Here is a 19150-nt window from a genome sequence, read left to right as displayed (position 1 = left end):
TGTTATTAAAGCACCAATGTATCAAACTGAAGCATGTGGGGAGAAGTCAGAAAGCTCGTGCCGAGAACTGACTTTTCCGATCTGTCAACATGTCTTCTGACAGAATCCACGCATCCCCAGGAGAAGGACATCTGCGGGGCAGAGATTGGGCTATTTGCCCAACTCATGCCCAGCGAATTGATAAAAATGGGAACTCTGTTTTTACGAGTTCCCCTTACTATCAATGAGAAACTTTTATGCCTGGGTAAAAACAGGCGTCTAGTCTACTTTTACCAGCGTAACACTTTTTAAACATATAAAAATTACATTTAATCATTCATTTTTATATTTAAAAACCCTGTCCATTAAAAAAAGTTTATTTTTAACCCCATTAAAACACATACAAAATATTTCCCCAAAATATATACTTTTTCTAAAACATTTAATTACATTTAACTTCAATTAATTTTAAATATGTTGGGTGTTTTTTGAATTTATTATGCTTTGTTTTAGGAGGGTTTTCTCATTGATAGTGATGGGAACTCGTAAAAACGGCGTTCCCATTTTTATCAATGTGAAAACTAGTTAGTGATTGATGGTCCAGGCCCACGTGACTCCAGCATTTCCGTACGTATGGGGAAGTCATCTCTCCGTACGCTGCACAGCGAATGGAGGCCTCCAACCCGAATCCTGCCTTCCTCCGGGACCACCAGGTATATTCGTAAAAACATTTCGGGTCGGAGCCGTTGGTCCGAAGGAAGCTTCCGACTACAATTTTCCCCCTCCACCAGAAACAGTGTGATCCAGTATTCATGCTTCTTGCAGGGAATAATGTGATCAATCACAGGATGATCATGAGAACAATAGCTGCCACTTTGGCTTTGCCACTGGTGACAATATGTAATGATATGTAATAATAATAGGCAATTTGAGAGGTTGGAAATGATGCTATTGGTAATTAATCATCCTCAGTCTTTCTTCAGTATAGCAATATATGAAAGACTAACGAAGATGGATTTAAGCAATACTTGAAAAACATAAAATCACATTTTGAACCAAACTTTCACTGATGAAAGAAAGAAATAAGTTGGATTTGTATCGTGCCTTTCATGACCGTGTGACATCTTAAGGTTGTGATATAGGCAAACACAGTCGCCAATTTTCTCACAGCAAGATCTCATAAACAACAATGAGATAAACAACTAGGTAATCTGTTTTTAGTAATGTTCGATGAGAGGTCAAATTTGACCAGAACACAGGGAGAGCTCCCCTGCTCTTCAAATAATGCCATGGGATCATGTGCATCCACCTGAGAGGGCAGATGGAATCATAGAATGGTCCCACTCCCCCGCCCTTTCTCCATAGCCCTGCAATATTTTTCCTTCAGGCACTTAACCAATTTCCTTTTGAAAGCCACGATTGAATCTGCCTCCACCACCCTCTCAGGCAGTGCATTCCAGATCTTAACCACTCGCTGCATAAAAAAGTTTTTCCTCATGTTGCCTTTGGTTCTCCTGCCAATCACCTTAAATCTGTGTCCTGTGGTTTTCGACCTTTCCACCAATGGGAACAGTTTCTCTCTATCTTCTCGGTCTAAACCCCTCATGCTTTTGAACACCTCTATCAAATCTCCTCTCAACCTTCTCTGCTCTAAGGAGAACATCCCTAGTTTTTCCAGTCTATCCACGTAACTGAAGTCTCTCATTTCTGGAACCATTCTTTAAATCTTTTCTGCACCCTCTCTAAGGCCTTCACATCCTTCCTAAAGTGCAGTGCCCAGAATTGGACACAGTACTCCAGTTGAGGCCGGACCAGAGTTTTCTAAAGGGCCATCACAACTTCCTTGCTTTTGTACTCTAGGCCTCTATTCTTGAAGCCCAGGATCCCGTATGCTTTTGAACCACTTTCCTGCCTTGTCCTGCCACCTTCCACTGGAGCCTCTGAATAATGTCTTATTTCAAAGAAGGAACCTCTGACAGTGTGCCACTCCCTCAGTATGTCACTGGAGTACCAACCAAGATTGTGTGTTCAAGTCTCTGATCTGGAGCTTGAACCCACAACTTTCTGACTCTGAGTAAGAAGGCTACCACTACCAAGGCAAACACATGTCTTTTTAAACCCCTCTCCCTAGTCTCCACCCTCATCTCCAACAATAAGTGTGAGAAGCTCATGGACTTTTTGTCTCTAAGATTGAGACCATCCATTCGGCTGCCTCTTCCCTTCCCTTCCCCTAGCTCACGTGGCCAAACTTCCTCTAAGGAAGCCCCCTGCCCTAGCCCTGACCTCGTATCTTTCTCCAGTTTCTCTCCGATCTCCCCTCATGATCTTTCCAAGCTCATCGTGTCCATGAAATCCACTTCCTGCTCCCTTGACTGTATTCCCACCAAACTGTTGATCACCCAACTTCCTTTTCTGGCTCCCATGTTAGCTGACATTGTTAACAGTTCGCTCTCCTCAGGTACTGTCCCTTCTCCCTCAAATCTGCCATCATCACCCCTCTCAAAAAAATCAACCCTCGATCCCTCCATCCTTGCAAACTACCTCCCCATCTCCAACCTCCCTTTCCTCTCCAGAGTCTTTGAACGTGTTGTCACCTCCCAAATCCATGCCCATCTTTCCCTCAATTCCATGTTTGAATCCCTCCAATCCGGTTTCCGTGCCTGGCAAAATATCGAAATGGCTCTCATCAAAGTCCTTTGTGACTGTGACTAGGCAAAATATCGCCCCTCGTCCTTCTTGATTTGTCTCCAGCCTTTGACGCGGTTGACCATCCATTCTTCTCCAAGGCCTCTCCAAGACCAGTCCAGCTGGATGGGACTGCACTTGCCTGGTTCCATTTTTATCTATCTAATCATAGCCAGAGAATCACCTGAAACAGCTTCTCTTCCCACCCCCGCATCGTTACCTCTGGTGTCCCCGAAGGATCTATCCTTGGTCCCTCCTATTTCTCATCTACACGTTGCCCCTTGGCGACATCATCCGGAAACACAGCATCGGTTTCCACGTGTACGCTGATGACATCCAGCTCTACCTCACTACCACTTCTCTCGACCACTCCACGATTTCTAAATTATCAGACTGCTTCACCGACATCCAGTTCTGGATGAGCAGAAATTTTCTCCAATTGAATATTGGGAAGACCGAAGCCATTGTTTTCGGTCCCCGTCACAAACTCCATTCCTTAGCCACTGACGCCATCCCTCTCCCCAACTTCTGTTTGAAGCTGAACCAGACGGTCTGCAACCTGGGTTTCATATTTGATCATGAAATTCGCTTTTGACCACATATCCGCAGCATAACTAACACCGCCTATTTCCACCTCTGTAACATTGCCCGTCTCCACCCTTGACTCAGCTCATCCGCTGCTGAAGACCCCATCCATGCCTTTGTTACCTCTAGATTTGACTATTCCAACGCACTCCTGGCTAGCCTCCCACATTTTACCCTACGTAAACTAGAGATGATCCAAAACTCGGCTGCCTATGTCCTAACTCGCACCAAGTCCCGCTCACCCATCACCCCTGTGCTCGCTGACCTACATTGGCTTCCAGTTAAGCAACGTCTCGATTTCAAAATTCTCCTCCTTATTTTCAAAGCCCTCCATGGCCTCGCCCCTCCCTATCTCTGTAATCTCCTCCAGCCCCATAAACCCCCACTAATTCTGCCCTCTTGAGCATCCCTGATTATAATCGCTCAACATTAGTGGCCATGCCTTCTGTTGCCTGGGCCTCAAGCTCTGGAACTCCCTGCCTAAACCTCTCCGCCTCTCTACTTCTCTTCCTCCTTCAAGACGCTCCTTGAAACGTACCTCGTCACCTGCACTAATTTCTACTTATGAGGCGCGGTGTCAAAATTTTTGCGCATAATCATCCTGTGAAGCACCTTTGGGTGTTTCACTCCATTAAAGGGGCTATATAAATACAAGTTGTTGTTGTTGTTGATGAATTCTTTTAATGGACTGGTGTTATCGTGAAGCAACGAATGCTAGGAAGCACTGCCCAGCTGAAATGAACTCCACCAACCAAAGGGCCTGAACGCACAAAAGAGAAGTAAATAGTACCCTGGACAATGTCTTCTCCCCAAGGGAGACTTTGTGAACTGAGGTATCCCATTACAGTAGCAATGCAGCTCACATGCAGTGTGACAGAAAAGAGAATGAAAGCCACTGTGTTTATGGTGGTTAAAGAAATGATAGCTTAGGTCAGGATCGCCTTGTGCTGTCAATGTTGGAGGTTGTGAATCAAGGTTTTCCTTCCTGGTCTTTGCAGTCGGGAGATCTCAGAAACACAAGACTACCAGGAGCAAACAGCATGAATTGAAAATCCTGATTCCCCCCAATCAGTTCCTGAAACTTGACTTGACCAGAACGTAGAAGATTATTGAGGTCTTTAAAGAAAATAAAACAGTATTTTTTTATAGGGAACACTGCAGTGTAGCGGTGATGATTGTGTATTCTATCAGTGAGATTAGTCAAATATGATTGAAAACAGAAAATGCTGGAAATCTCAGTGGCTTAGGCGGCATCTGTGGGGAGAGAAACAGAGTTAACGTTTCAGGTCGATGACCCTTAGGGTCATCTGGGAGAGAGAAACAGAGTTAACGTTTCAGGTCGATGACTGAAACATTAACTCTATTTCTCTCTCCACAGATGCTGCCTGACCCGCTGAGATTTCCAACATTTTCTGTTTTTATTTCGATTCCAGCATCCGCAGTGTTTTGCTTTTGTAAAATATGAAGAATGTTGAACCAAGCAACTATATTGGATGCAGGGGGGTGGTAATCTCTACCTCAGGAATAGCACACACAATACTATAAGTGTGAACCTGTTTGTGGTAGTTCATTAATGCCCTAGTTAACAGCAGCAAGCCCCCAGCTTAGTTCTGCTGCCCTACACAGCATACTCCAATTAGATTACAGCAGATTGGCTTACTGTGTTACAACTCATAACCTGAGGCCTCCGCTGAATATGACGAGGATGGCACTGCATGCTCCAACTTCAATTATTTATGTCAGCTGCCAGATCAGCTTGCTGTGTCTCATCACCTCGGGCTGGAAAGAGTGTGACCCAGCCCATCCTGAGCACTGGGATTGGATTCCGTATGGCAGGCCAACTTACTGCACTGCGACTAAAAGCCCCAGGCTTCAATACAGATCAGGTGTGCTGTTGGATGAACGACTTATTTTAGTGAACATAGCCAGAATCTCCAGAGAATCTGAACAAGATATCGGGACTACTTTTAGTCTGAGCACTGTCACAGATATTTTAATGTAAAATGAGGCCCAAGGCTGGCTGACAGCTAGTAGAAATCAGAAAGTAGCCAATCAAAAGAAATTAGTCTGTATTAAAGTAAAGTCTGAAGGCCCGAACTTGGTGGAAGACAAGGCCCGCCCAAGTGCTGCCCAATGGCCACTGAGAGACCGGGTGGTACTTTGCCAGGAAGATCCCTCTAAATGAGGTGGCAGTACCGCCCAGCGGCAAAATAACAGTTTACGCCATCAATCTGGGCGGCAGCGGGCGGGAGCTCTTAATCTCGGCGGCAAATGTGCTTGCCGTCCAAGTGCCGCCGAGGATGGAGTTGGGTCCACGGAGGGTGGAGGAGCTGAAAATAAAAACCATTAGGAAAAAAATAAATAAACACCGGACCACCTTCAGGGGACCCCCATCCAGCTAAGATCCTGTCCAAAAAAAAAGGTTAAAGATGTTCACTGACCTTTTTTTGCCGGTCTTCGTACTTACCGTCGGGCTTAGACCTGCCTCCACACAGCGGTCCTTCCCACTGCTGCCACCGACTCCCGCCCACACCAATCTGGCAGCTCGGTGGGCGGGAGGACACTTGCGCTACTTGGCCATCAGCGGGCGGTTCCCGCCGGTGCTCCCCTCCCGCCCGCTCCAGTCCAAGTGGAAACTGGCACAGAGGGGAAACCGGCGGCAAAACTCGGCGGCAGTGGGCGGTAAGGCCACCAATGTCGGGGCGTAAATAACTCTATTTTCTGATCATTTGTTTCTTGCCTCAGGCTTATTGGTCTGGATTGCTGAGGTCTTGCATATCTTTGACTAACTTTGTGGTAATCCGATTATTGCATTCTCATACAGCCTTCTGACACATAACATTAGTGGTTGCAAAGGCCCAGAAGTGAGACCAAATCTCCTTTCGGAAAATAAATTACTGTAGAAAATATAAAATTGTGTATTCAACAACAAAACAGTGTATAAAACCTGAGAGATTTTTTGATATTTTCCACCGTGAGAATCAGAAGTGCCCACGCATCAGTGCAAGTTGGCATGTTTGAAGCAGTTATTGTGGAGGTTCAAAGGGCAAGCTCTGTGTAAAAGTGGGAATGAGAGGAATGCAGCTCAGAGCAGGATAAGGTACTATGTGTTATGTATGCAATAAAGGTTCAAAGTGAGTATTGTTTAACTAAGCAAGGTAAAGCAAGGTGCTTTATTTTGGCTCAAAGTGTCTGACTCACAAAATGGCTGGCCTTTTATACCAGAGCAGCACCATGTGCGTGCTGCTCAGTGGCCTCCAGCAATGACACCATCTGGTGGCTACAAACAGCATGTACATCCATGACACTATGAAATCTCAGGAAGGTGTGCTGAGGGAAGCTCAGGCACTGTGCAGAATATAATTGTAATTGGTTGGTGGAGAACCTCACAGCAAAGTCACCTGACTATAAGGCTGTACATTTATAAGTAATGTCCAGGCTATTAAATAGTGGTATGCAGCACCAGCACACTACAGCATGGATGTATGGAGCAGTGTATCATGCTTTAATGCACTCATGACTGCACTGAGCCACCCTATACAGAGGGGCCAGCAATGCAGTTTTGTATTCCTGGGGCTGGATTTTCGGATGGAGGATCTTTTGGGCGATAATGGCGGCGGGGTGGTAAAGTTTGCGACAGGAAATGGTTTGTGTCAGCAGTCACAATATTCATCAGTTGGGCCGTGAGTGTGGAGCGGAGCGCTAGGAGAGGCATTCTACGCCTCTTTGGGGGTGCAAGGCCAGCTGAGCAACTGGAAACCTGTTGCTAAAGAGTCGGCCTCAGAACGCCCGAAGAGAAGCTTTCCTGGAAAAAAGAAAATCGACACAAAACACACAAAAAACATTCCCAGTACCTTGAACACCCCACATTAAGCTAAATTGCAAAGATAAAACATAAAACAATCAAACTTACCTCATTCAGTAATTCCTTCACTCACTGTCGGCGGGATAGCTCTGCTTTTCCAGGCGGTCCCACCACGGCACGCTACGGGGCGCTAGAGGCAAGGAGTCAATCTAAAGTCGAAGCTTTGTCGAAACCGGTGGCGTTCCACACCGGCTCATCGCTCCCGGGCGGTGCTGCTCAGCGCCCCCACAAAACTGGCAACAAATTTGCTGGCTGGGCGCTGAAGCCGGCCGCCCGCCCGCCACGATTACTGCCCCTCCAGAGCGCGAATGGAGGTGGCAACATAGCAAAAATCCAGCCCCTGATCTGTGCAGATCTTTTCTCAACTTACAAACTGCTCCGTCAGGCCTGCCATAAACTCATGATACCTGGAGCACCATTACTAGCCAACCTGCCCCCGCTCCCCCCCCCACCCCTTCACCCCTCCCCGCAGATATATAATCTTCTGGGAAAGACCAAAAACATAGAAACGTAGAAACATAGAAAATAGGTGCAGGAGTAGGCCATGTGGCCCTTCGAGCCTGCACCACCATTCAATATGATCATGGCTGATCAACTTTAGTACCCCATTCCTGCTTTCTCTCCATACCCCTTGATCCCTTTAGCCATAAGGACCACATCTAACTCCCTTTTCAATATATCTAACGAACTGGCCTCAACAACTTTCTGTGATCGAGAATTCCACAGGTTCACAATTCTCTGAGTGAAGAAGTTTCTCCTCATCTTGGTCCTAAATGGCTTACCCCTTACCCTTAGACTGTGACCCCTGGTTCTGGACTTCCCCAACATCAGGAACCAAGGCCAGTAAGCGAGGAAAAAAATCTTGAAAATTCCTTTCCAACCCCACCAGGCAATTGAAACTAGTACAGGCGATTACATTGGCTGTACATTAACTGTTTTTCCACTTTGCTTTTATATGATGTGATCTGTCCCAACCACCTTGTCCAATGCACATTGCTTTACATGCTCCATGAGAAGAGACGGAGAAATATATGAACAGGAAGGGATTCCATTCCCGGAATGTCTAGCTAGTGTGCTGAAATGTATTCGCTTCATGGGCTCTTGCTTAAGAATTCATAGCAACACATTGCTATTAAGAATTAGTTGGTTTATTAACAAAGGTTTAACAATCACACTACACATTACCAGTTCATCCACTAGGCTCACAACTGCATACCTCATCGTGAATGATCTAGACCCAACTGACTGGGCTTTTATTGAGTCTTGTGGACATCATGTGACTGGCTAAGCCACTCACAATGCAACAGCTCTGCAAACCTCTGAGCATGCTCACAGGTGCATACATTACATCTGCGACGACAGGCAGTGCAGTATGCAGGGCTCTTGTTTCCTGAGAGTAACCGTGATGTCTTTATCGTGCGCCAGCCCTCAATGGCCCTTCTCTTCTGCCCAGTCTATCAGGTGCAATGCTGGCTGTTTGGGGACAAGTGGAATCTCCTGATCACTTGACTCACAACTCCTGTCAGGAACCTGAGCACATACGCTGAGGAGCAGTATAAGCAGAACCAGGTTACCACCAGAGCTCTGATGGAACAAAGCTGCCTGCATGGGTCTGGAGGCGTTCTGCACTACAGCCCCAATAGAGTCGACAGATTCATCATCATCTGCTGCATGCTCCAAAACTATTCCCTGCAAAAGCGCCAAGCCTTAGAGACACCTTGGGAGGAAGAAGTAGGAGCAGAAAGACCTGGAGCAAGATGAGGATATCAGCGAAGAGCAAGGGCCACCAATCTCGTCAGCTGCCAGAGCTAACTTAAGAAAAAAGCCTAAAAGCACCAAGATACTTCATGAGTCTTAATTTCTTAATTCCAAAAAGTTAGCAAATGGAAACTAAAAACTACCCATGTGCAAAGCCCTCGTGCCTGACTTCTGTGCTCATTTGCATATTGTGGCGCTCCTACAGAGTGGTCCCCCTGTGTTCAATGTTCCCTCTAACCTGCGCAGGGTGCTCACCGGCTTTTACATTGTAAGTACCGCGGGTGCGCAGAAATTTAAAGAGACTGCGCATTAAAAGAAACAGGCCACGCAGAACAAAGTGCAGCTTACAGGGAACATTGTCTGTGTCTACAGCTTTCTCCCCCTCATCCCCGGTTCATGCTGGCATGACTTTTTTCCCCCCTCATTTCAAATTCAATTAATGCTGTCAGTCTTCCTCCCTATTCCTGTCAGTTAACACACTCTCCTTTCTCTCACCCCATAGAGCCAGTGCCAGCTTTTGCATCCTTCCATTTCCCTGCCTTGTTCATTGTCATCCATCTCACGTTGCTATCTATTTCCCTTATTACTGGAAATAAGGCTTGTGACATAAAATCCAAAACATTTACAAGGAAATGATTAAACTTACTTATGCACTAGCATTGTGGTGTTTGAAATGCTTATACCAGTGTTTTCTGTCAGTGGCCTGTGCTTATGTCCGGTGTCAGCTGTGTCTCCATGCACTCTTGACTCAGAAGGTCGTGGGTTCAAGTCTCAGGAAACAACCAAAACGACTTTACTGTCTCTAGGGAGATCGCTTGCAAACTCCTTGCCAGCTTCCTTCAGTGTGCACTCCTCCCCACTTCCACATCCCATCATCTTTCACCCACCCTGACTTACTACAAGCAATTCCATGGGAGATCTGCCAATGGTTTATAATACTGCCAAATTGATGACAATGTGTATACTCCTTGACACATTTAATGTGTGCATATAAAGAGTAAGGGAGTGCATTAAGGCATACAGCTTCCTTGTTTAAAATGAAAGCTAAATACAGCATAAATCACATTTGTAAGCTTTACTCTGGCATCTGATATTTTCTGAAGTTAAAACCTAAGTTTTATTCGATCACTATATTACCCTCCAAACAGGCAGATAAAGGTGGCATCTAACGCAGATATTTCAAGAGTTGGACAACATGTTATGAACTCATTTAGGTACCGAGTATACTCAGTAACAGGTGAAGGTCTATGGAACATGTTATGCCTGAGAGTATATTTGTTTTAGAATTACATCGAATGTACAGCACAGAAACAGACCATTTAGCCGAACTGATCCATTTATGCTCCACACGAGCCTTCTACCACCCTACTTTATCTAACCCTATCAATATTTCCTTCTATTGATTTCACCCTTATGTTTTATCTCCAACTTCCCCTTACATACATCTATGCTAATTGCCTTAACTTCTCCCTGTGGTAGCGAGTTCCACATTGTAACCACTCTCTGGGGAAAAAAGTTTCTGCTGAATTCCCGATTGGATTTATTAGTGACTATCTTATATTTATGGCCCCTAGTTTTGGTCTCCCACAAGTGGAAACATCTTCTCTACGTCTACCCTATCAAATCCTTTCAGGTCTCCCCTCGGCCTTCTGTTTTCTAGAGAAAGGAGCCCCAGCCTGTTCAATCTATTTTATCATTCATGTGTTTACGGAAGTTTCGGGGTGAAATCAAAGATTGAAAACATATGGTCAGATTTTTATGTTAAATCCGCACCTACCTTCATGCTCCTGGGCTTCGGAGACTTTGGGTTCTGAGCCTGCAGGCGTAGGTCTGCATAATGGCCCACAGATCCCCGGCGGTTCGGAAGCATCCCTGGGATCACGTGGGCCAGATCCTCCAATCAGAATGGAACATTGCTAATCTGCGATGGGGATTCCATTTACGAACAGAATCTGCATAAGCATAAGAGGAATCTCCAAATAATTAAATAATTGACACAACTGGAATAACAATAAATGTTCCATTTTCAAATGTAATTAAAAGTCCCTTCAATATAGCATATACAATAAAAATTTAATTTTTTGAAAAATAATTTTAAACATTTTAATCCGGTCCAAATTTTACATGAACAAATTTTAAATGTTTGTGCGTGATCTTTTATTTGTAAATTATTAATTTAAGATTTATATTAATCCTTAGGCTGGTGAGAGCAGGTCCTATGCCTGCTTTTGTCAGGCATAAGGGTTTCGTGGGCAGTAGTTGGGCAAATCTGCATCAGCGAAAATGATTTTGAGTCGGTGTGGTAGATCTGTTAAGGCGAATCTTGACAGATCGCAAGTTCCGGGTTTTTCGTGCATGCACAGCACATGTGGAAACCTGGAACTTGCAGTGTCTTTCTGATGGCAAACGCTGAAATTCAACCCTGGCCCCAAACATTACGACTTACCTCCTTCTCCAAGGCAACTAGAATTATTAACCTTGTTACATTTTACAGAAAATAAATTAGTGTTAAAACGATGCTAAGCATAAAGTTGTGTCGGTGGATTGTGAAATGCGACCCATTTAGTTTTCCGATTCTGTTTCGAAGGTTAATGTCTGAATGTTGTTGTTTTTCAGCTGATATACCTGCCGCCACCCTGGGGAGACTGCCAATCTTCAGCTGTCAACACTGACTTTTTCCAAAGCTACAGCATTACATCTTGCAGGATTGACTGTGAAACAAGGTACCTAGTGGAGAACTGCAACTGTCGGATGGTGCACATGCCAGGTGAGCAAGGGCCCAAGCTCCTGTTCTTACAGTATTGAGGTCTGTAGGGAGGCATTCCGATAGTCAGCAGGTGAATTGCAATAACAATTTAAAATGAGTAAAGCTTAGCAGGCTCTATTGGAAATTTGTGAGGGTCCTTCTCCACCCAACAAGATCACAAGCCCAAATTCCACAGGGGTCATAGAAAACAGAAAACATTGAAAATAGGTGCAGGAGTAGGCCATTCGGCCCTTCGAGCCTGCACCACCATTCAATATGATCATAGCTGATCATGCAACTTCAGTACCCCTTTCCTGCTTTCTCTCCATACCCCTTGATCCCTTTAGCCGCAAGGGCCACATCTAACTCCCTTTTGAATATATCTAACGAACTGGCCTCAACAACTTTCTTTGGTAGAGAATTCCACAGGTTCACAATTCTCTGAGTGAAGAAGTTTCTCCTCATCTCATTCCTAAATGGCTTACCTCTTATCCTTAGACCGTGACCCCTGGTTCTGGACTTCCCCAACATCGGGAACATTCTTCCTGCATCTAACCTGTCCAATCCCGTCAGAATTTTATATGTTTCTATGAGATCTCCTCTCATTCTTCTAAATTCCATTGAATACAAGCCTAGTCGATCCAGTCTTTCTTCATATGTCAGTCCTGCCATCCCGAAAATCAGTCTGGTGAACCTTCGCTGCACTCCCTCAATAGCAAGAATGTCCTTCCTCATATTAGGAGACCAAAACTGTACACAATATTCAAGGTGTGGCCTCACCAAGGCCCTGTACAACTGCTGTAAGACCTCCCTGCTCCTATACTCAAATCCTCTCGCTATGAAGGCCAACATGGTCAGTCATCTATTTGTTTTTCTTCAAATGTTTCGCTCCTTCTCTCCTGAAGATGCTGGGTTATGCTGGGATGGAGTTTCACAAGTGCTGACAGCTCTCAAGTTCTGTATCCACTTGATCATTCTTCATGTGAGAATCCCCTGGAACAGGAACAGGAATCAGCCATTCAGCCCCTCGATTTTCCCACCAGTGGAAATCGTTTTTTCTGTATTTTACCATATCAAATCCCTTTACCATTTTAAATACTTTGTTTGGATCACCGTTCAACCATCTAAACTCAAGGGAATGCAAGACTTTTTAAGCCCTTGTATCATTCTGGTAAATCTATATTGTCTCACTTTCAAGGCCAATCTATCTTGCCTGAGGTTTGGGCCCAAAGCTGACTGTAGTATTCTAGATGGAGGTCTGACCAAAGCTCTGAACCACATGCATCAATTCCTCCCTTTGGAATTCCAACCCCCTTGAGATAAAGGCAACATTCCATTAGCCGTTTTGATTGCCTTGTGAACCTGTGCAATAGCTTTTAGTGATTTGTGTACATGGACACCCAAATCTCTGTGCTCCTCCACAGCTGCTAGTCTATCACCGTTAAGAAAATATTGCAATTTGTCTTTCACATATCCAAAGTAGATGACCTCACATTGAACTCTTTCTGCCCACTCATCTACGCAACTTACTGTGAAAATGTATTTTTAAAAATCCACAACTTGCTTTGAAAGTGTTTCAGTTCCTTGGAGTCGTTAATGTTGGAGTCATCACATCCAAATACATTCCTCCAATACATATTTTTGGATTCACAGATACTGTACCTATGCTAGGACTGGAGCACAAAAATATCTAGGCTGACACTCCAGTACAGTGCTAAAGGAACGCTGCCGTCTTTCAGATGAGACGTTAAATCGAGGCCCTCTCTGCTCTCTCAGGTGGACGTAAAAGATCCCATGGCACTATTTTGAAGAAGAGCAGGGGAGTTATCCCCGGTGTCCTGGCCAATATTTATACCTCAATCAACATAAAAAACAGATTATCTGGTCATTTTCAAACTGCTGTTTGTGGGAGCTTGCTGTGCGCAAACTGGTTGCCGCGTTTCCCACATTACAACAGTGACTACACTCCAAAAGTACTGCATTCACTGTAAAGCGCTTTGAGACGTCTGGTGGTCGCGAAACATAGAAACATAGAAACATAGAAAATAGGTGCAGGAGTAGGCCATTCGGCCCTTCTAGCCTGCACCGCCATTCAATGAGTTCATGGCTGAACATGCAACTTCAGTACCCCATTCCTGCTTTCTCACCATACCCCTTGATCCCCCTAGTAGTCAGGACTTCATCTAACTCCTTTTTGAATATATTTAGTGAATTGGCCTCAACAACTTTCCGTGGTAGAGAATTCCACAGGTTCACCACTCTCTGGGTGAAGAAATTCCTCCTCATCTCGGTCCTAAATGGCTTCCCCCTTATCCTTAGACTGTGTCCCCTGGTTCTGGACTTCCCCAACATTGGGAACATTCTTCCTGCATCTAACCTGTCTAACCCCGTCAGAATTTTAAACGTTTCTATGAGGTCCCCTCTCATTCTTCTGAACTCCAGTGAATACAAGCCCAGTTGATCCAGTCTTTCTTGATAGGTCAGTCCCGCCATCCCGGGAATCAGTCTGGTGAACCTTCGCTGCACTCCCTCAATAGCAAGAATGTCCTTCCTCAGGTTAGGAGACCAAAACTGTACACAATACTCCAGGTGTGGCCTCACCAAGGCCCTGTACAACTGTAGCAACACCTCCCTGCCCCTGTACTCAAATCCCCTCGCTATGAAGGCCAACATGCCATTTGCTTTCTTGACCGCCTGCTGTACCTGCATGCCAACCTTCAATGACTGATGTACCATGACACCCAGGTCTCTTTGCACCTCCCCTTTTCCTAATCTGTCACCATTCAAATAATAGTCTGTCTCTCTGTTTTTACCACCAAAGTGGATAACCTCACATTTATCCACATTATACTTCATCTGCCATGCATTTGCCCACTCACCTAACCTATCCAAGTCGCTCTGCAGCCTCATAGCATCCTCCTCGCAGCTCACACTGCCACCCAACTTAGTGTCATCCGCAAATTTGGAGATACTACATTTAATCCCCTCGTCTAAATCATTAATGTACAGTGTAAACAGCTGGGGCCCCAGCACAGAACCTTGCGGTACCCCACTAGTCACTGCCTGCCATTCTGAAAAGTCCCCATTTACTCCTACTCTTTGCTTCCTGTCTGACAACCAGTTCTCAATCCATGTCAGCACACTACCCCCAATCCCATGTGCTTTAACTTTGCACATTAATCTCTTGTGTGGGACCTTGTCGAAAGCCTTCTGAAAGTCCAAAGACCACCTCGCATTGCCGGGTTCTTCGGCCGTTTTCAGTCTCCCCGTAAGGGAAGGCGCTATATAAACCCAAGTCTTTTTTTTTCCCATACTGACCCTGGATCTTTTGATCTCATGGTACGGTGGGACCGCAGCAGTGCTTTGGGCATTGCATTTACAGTGTGCGGATTTGGTTGTCTCCCAAGCTCCGCTGGGATTTGAATCACAATGACAGTTATTACGCAGATTCCATAAGCTCAGCGAACAGAACAGGGAAGTTTTGAAGCAGAGATAATTGAATCTCTTAAGGGAAAAGTCGATAAATATTTGTAGCCAGAGAAGATGCAGAGCTCTCGCGAGAGCAGGGCAATAGGACCAGTTCTGAATTGGTCTAGTAAAGAGCTATCACAGGCCAAATGGGCTCCGTCAGTGCTATAAAAATCGATGGTTCTCGGCCCATTTTCATTCACAAAGAAACTGCGCTGTTACGACAACTATCTGAAGAAATGAAAACAGAACATGCTGGAAATCTCAGCGGGTCAGGCAGCATCTGTGGAGAGAAACAGAGTTAACGATTCATGTCTGTGACCCTTCGTCAGAACTAGAAAAGTTCAAATGAGCGTCGGCGGCAGTCGGGAGCAGCGTCGAGGAGGTGCGTGGAGAGGCCTATAAAAGGCACAGCAAGGAGTCCGGGGCCCAGCGTCGGCGGCAGTCGGGAGCAGCGTCGAGGAGGTGCGTGGAGAGGCCTATAAAAGGCACAGCAGGGAGTCCGGGGCCCAGCGTCGGCGGCAGTCGGGAGCAGCGTCGAGGAGGTGCGTGGAGAGGCCTATAAAAGGCACAGCAGGGAGTCCGGGGCCCAGCGTCGGCGGCAGTCGGGAGCAGCGTCGAGGAGGTGCGTGGAGAGGCCTATAAAAGGCACAGCAGGGAGTCCGGGGCCCAGCGTCGGCGGCAGTCGGGAGCAGCGTCGAGGAGGTGCGTGGAGAGGCCTATAAAAGGCACAGCAGGGAGTCCGGGTCCCAGCGTCGGCGGCAGTCGGGAGCAGCGTCGAGGAGGTGCGTGGAGAGGCCTATAAAAGGCGGGACTTGTGCAGCTACAGGGAGAAGGCAAAAAAGAAGTAGAAAGAAATCAAAAGGTGACGTCACAGCCAAGAGGGTAAGTGATTGGCTGGTGATTGGTGAGTACTTTTTCTTTTTTCTCTTCTATATCAGTGAGTAACTTTTAACATTGTTGTTGCCAATTTAAGTGTATCTAACGGTTAAGTCATGACAGGAGAGCTCGGTCGGGTGTTATGCTCCTCCTGTACCATGTGGGAACTCAGGGACGACACCAGTGTCCCTGACGACTATATCTGCAGGAAGTGTATCCACCTCAAGCTCCTGACGGTCCGCGTTGGGGAGTTGGAGCTGAGGGTGGATTCACTCTGGAGCATCCACGATGCTGAGAATGACATGAGTATCACGTGTAGCGAGTTGGTCGTACCGCAGGGAAAGATAGGGAATGGAAGACCAACAGGAAGAGCAGTGCAAGGAAGGTAGTGCAGGAGTCCCATGTGGTCATCCCCCTGCAAAACAGATACACTGCTTTGGGTACTGTTGAGGGGGATGACTCATCAGGGGAGGGCAGCAGCAGCCAAGTTCATGGCACAATGGCTGGCTCTGCTGCACAGGAGGGCAGGAAAAAGAGTGGGGGAGCAATAGTGATTGGGGATTCAATGGTGAGGGGAATAGATAGGCGTTTCTGCGGCCGCAACCGAGACTCCAGGATGGTATGTTGCCTCCCTGGTGCAAGGGTCAAGGATGTCTCGGAGCGGGTGCAGGACATTCTAAAAAGGGAGGGAGAACAGCCAGTTGTCGTGGTGCACATTGGTACCAACGACATAGGTAAAAAAAGGGATGAGGTCCTACGAAACGAATTTAAGGAGCTAGGAGCTAAATTAAAAAGTAGGACCTCAAAAGTAGTAATCTCGGGATTGCTACCAGTGCCACGTGATAGTCAGAGTAGGAATCGCAGGATAGCGCAGATGAATACGTGGCTTGAGCAGTGGTGCAGCAGGGAGGGATTCAAATTCCTGGGGCATTGGAACCGGTTCTGGGGGAGGTGGGACCAGTACAAACCGGACGGTCTGCACCTGGGCAGGACCGGAACCAATGTCCTAGGGGGAGTGTTTGCTAGTGCTGTTGGGGAGGATTTAAACTAATATGGCAGGGGGATGGGAACCAATGCAGGGAGACAGAGGGAAACAAAAAGGAGGCAAAAGCAAAAGACAGAAAGGAGATGAGGAAAAGTGGAGGGCAGAGAAACCCAAGGCAAAGAACAAAAAGGGCCACTGTACAGCAAAATTCTAAAAGGACAAAGGGTGTTAAAAAAACAAGCCTGAAGGCTTTGTGTGTTAATGCAAGGAGTATCCGCAATAAGGTGGATGAATTAACTGTGCAAATAGATGTTAACAAATATGATGTGATTGGGATTACGGAGACGTGGCTCCAGGATGATCAGGGCTGGGAACTCAACATCCAGGGGTATTCAACATTCAGGAAAGATAGAATAAAAGGAAAAGGAGGTGGGGTAGCATTGCTGGTTAAGGAGCAAATTAAGGCAATAGTTCGGAAGGACATTAGCTTGGATGATGTGGAATCTATATGGGTAGAGCTGCAGAATACCAAAGGGCAAAAAACGCTAGTGGGAGTTGTGTACAGACCTCCAAACAGTAGTAGTGATGTTGGGGAGGGCATCAAACATGAAATTAGGGGTGCGTGCAATAAAGGTGCAGCAGTTATAATGGGTGACTTTAATATGCACATAGATTGGGTTAACCAAACTGGAAGCAATACGGTGGAGGAGGATTTCCTGGAGTGCATAAGGGATGTTTTTTTAGACCAATATGTCGAGGAACCAACTAGGGGGGAGGCCATCTTAGACTGGGTGTTGTGTAATGAGAGAGGATTAATTAGCAATCTCGTTGTGCGAGGCCCCTTGGGGAAGAGTGACCATAATATGGTGGAATTCTGCATTAGGATGGAGAATGAAACAGTTAATTCAGAGACCATAGTCCAGAACTTAAAGAAGGGTAACTTTGAAGGTATGAGGCGTGAATTGGCTAGGATAGATTGGCGAATGATACTGTGGATGGGCAATGGCAGACATTTAGAGACCGCATGGATGAACTACAACAATTGTACATTCCTGTCTGGCGTAAAAATAAAAAAGGGAAGGTGGCTCAACCGTGGCTATCAAGGGAAATCAGGGATAGCATTAAAGCCAAGGAAGTGGCATACAAATTGGCCAGAAATAGCAGCGAACCCGGGGACTGGGAGAAATTTAGAACTCAGCAGAGGAGGACAAAGGGTTTGATTAGGACAGGGAAAATGGAGTACGAGAAGAAGCTTGCAGGGAACATTAAAACGGATTGCAAAAGTTTCTATAGATATGTAAAGAGAAAAAGGTTAGTAAAGACAAACGTAGGTCCCCTGCAGTCAGAATCAGGGGAAGTCATAACGGGGAACAAAGAAATGGCGGACCAATTGAATAAGTACTTTGGTTCGGTATTCACTGAGGAGGACACAAACAACCTTCCGGATATAAAAGGGGTCGGAGGGTCTAGTAAGGAGGAGGAACTGAGGGAAATCCTTATTAGTCGGGAAATTATGTTGGGGAAATTGATGGGATTGAAGGCCGATAAATCCCCAGGGCCTGATGGACTGCATCCCAGAGTACTTAAGGAGGTGGCCTTGGAAATAGTGGATGCATTGACAGTCATTTTCCAACATTCCATTGCCTCTGGATCAGTTCCTATGGAGTGGAGGGTAGCCAATGTAACCCCACTTTTAAAAAAAGGAGGGAGAGAGAAAACAGGGAATTATAGACCGGTCAGCCTGACATCGGTAGTGGGTAAAATGATGGAATCAATTATTAAGGATGTCATAGCAGTTCATTTGGAAAGAGGTAATATGATAGGTCCAAGTCAGCATGGATTTGTGAAAGGGAAATCATGCTTGACAAATCTTCTGGAATTTTTTGAGGATGTTTCCAGTAGAGTGGACAAGGGAGAACCAGTTGATGTGGTATATTTGGACTTTCAGAAGGCTTTCGACAAGGTCCCACACAAGAGATTAATGTGCAAAGTTAAAGCACATGGGATTGGGGGTAGTGTGCTGACATGGATTGAGAACTGGTTGTCAGACAGGAAGCAAAGAGTAGGAGTAAATGGGGACTTTTCAGAATGGCAGGCAGTGACTAGTGGGGTACCGCAAGGTTATGTGCTGGGGACCCAGCTGTTTACACTGTACATTAATAATTTAGACGAGGGGATTAAATGTAGTATCTCCAAATTT

General features: G+C 45.8%; 1 protein-coding gene across 1 annotated transcript in view; it reads left to right on the top strand.

Annotated features, from left to right (window-relative positions):
* Positions 1-19150, top strand: part of asic2 (acid-sensing (proton-gated) ion channel 2) — a 515434-nt gene that overhangs the window by 423448 nt on the left and 72836 nt on the right. The window contains exon 5 of the mRNA XM_070864453.1: positions 11489-11639. Coding sequence (XP_070720554.1) covers positions 11489-11639 — 151 coding nt within the window. The remainder of the gene's footprint in view (positions 1-11488; positions 11640-19150) is intronic.

The sequence above is a fragment of the Pristiophorus japonicus genome, chromosome 21 (assembly GCF_044704955.1).
Source record: "Pristiophorus japonicus isolate sPriJap1 chromosome 21, sPriJap1.hap1, whole genome shotgun sequence".
Taxonomy (NCBI): domain Eukaryota; kingdom Metazoa; phylum Chordata; class Chondrichthyes; family Pristiophoridae; genus Pristiophorus; species Pristiophorus japonicus.
This window is presented reverse-complemented; position numbering and strand designations above follow the sequence as displayed.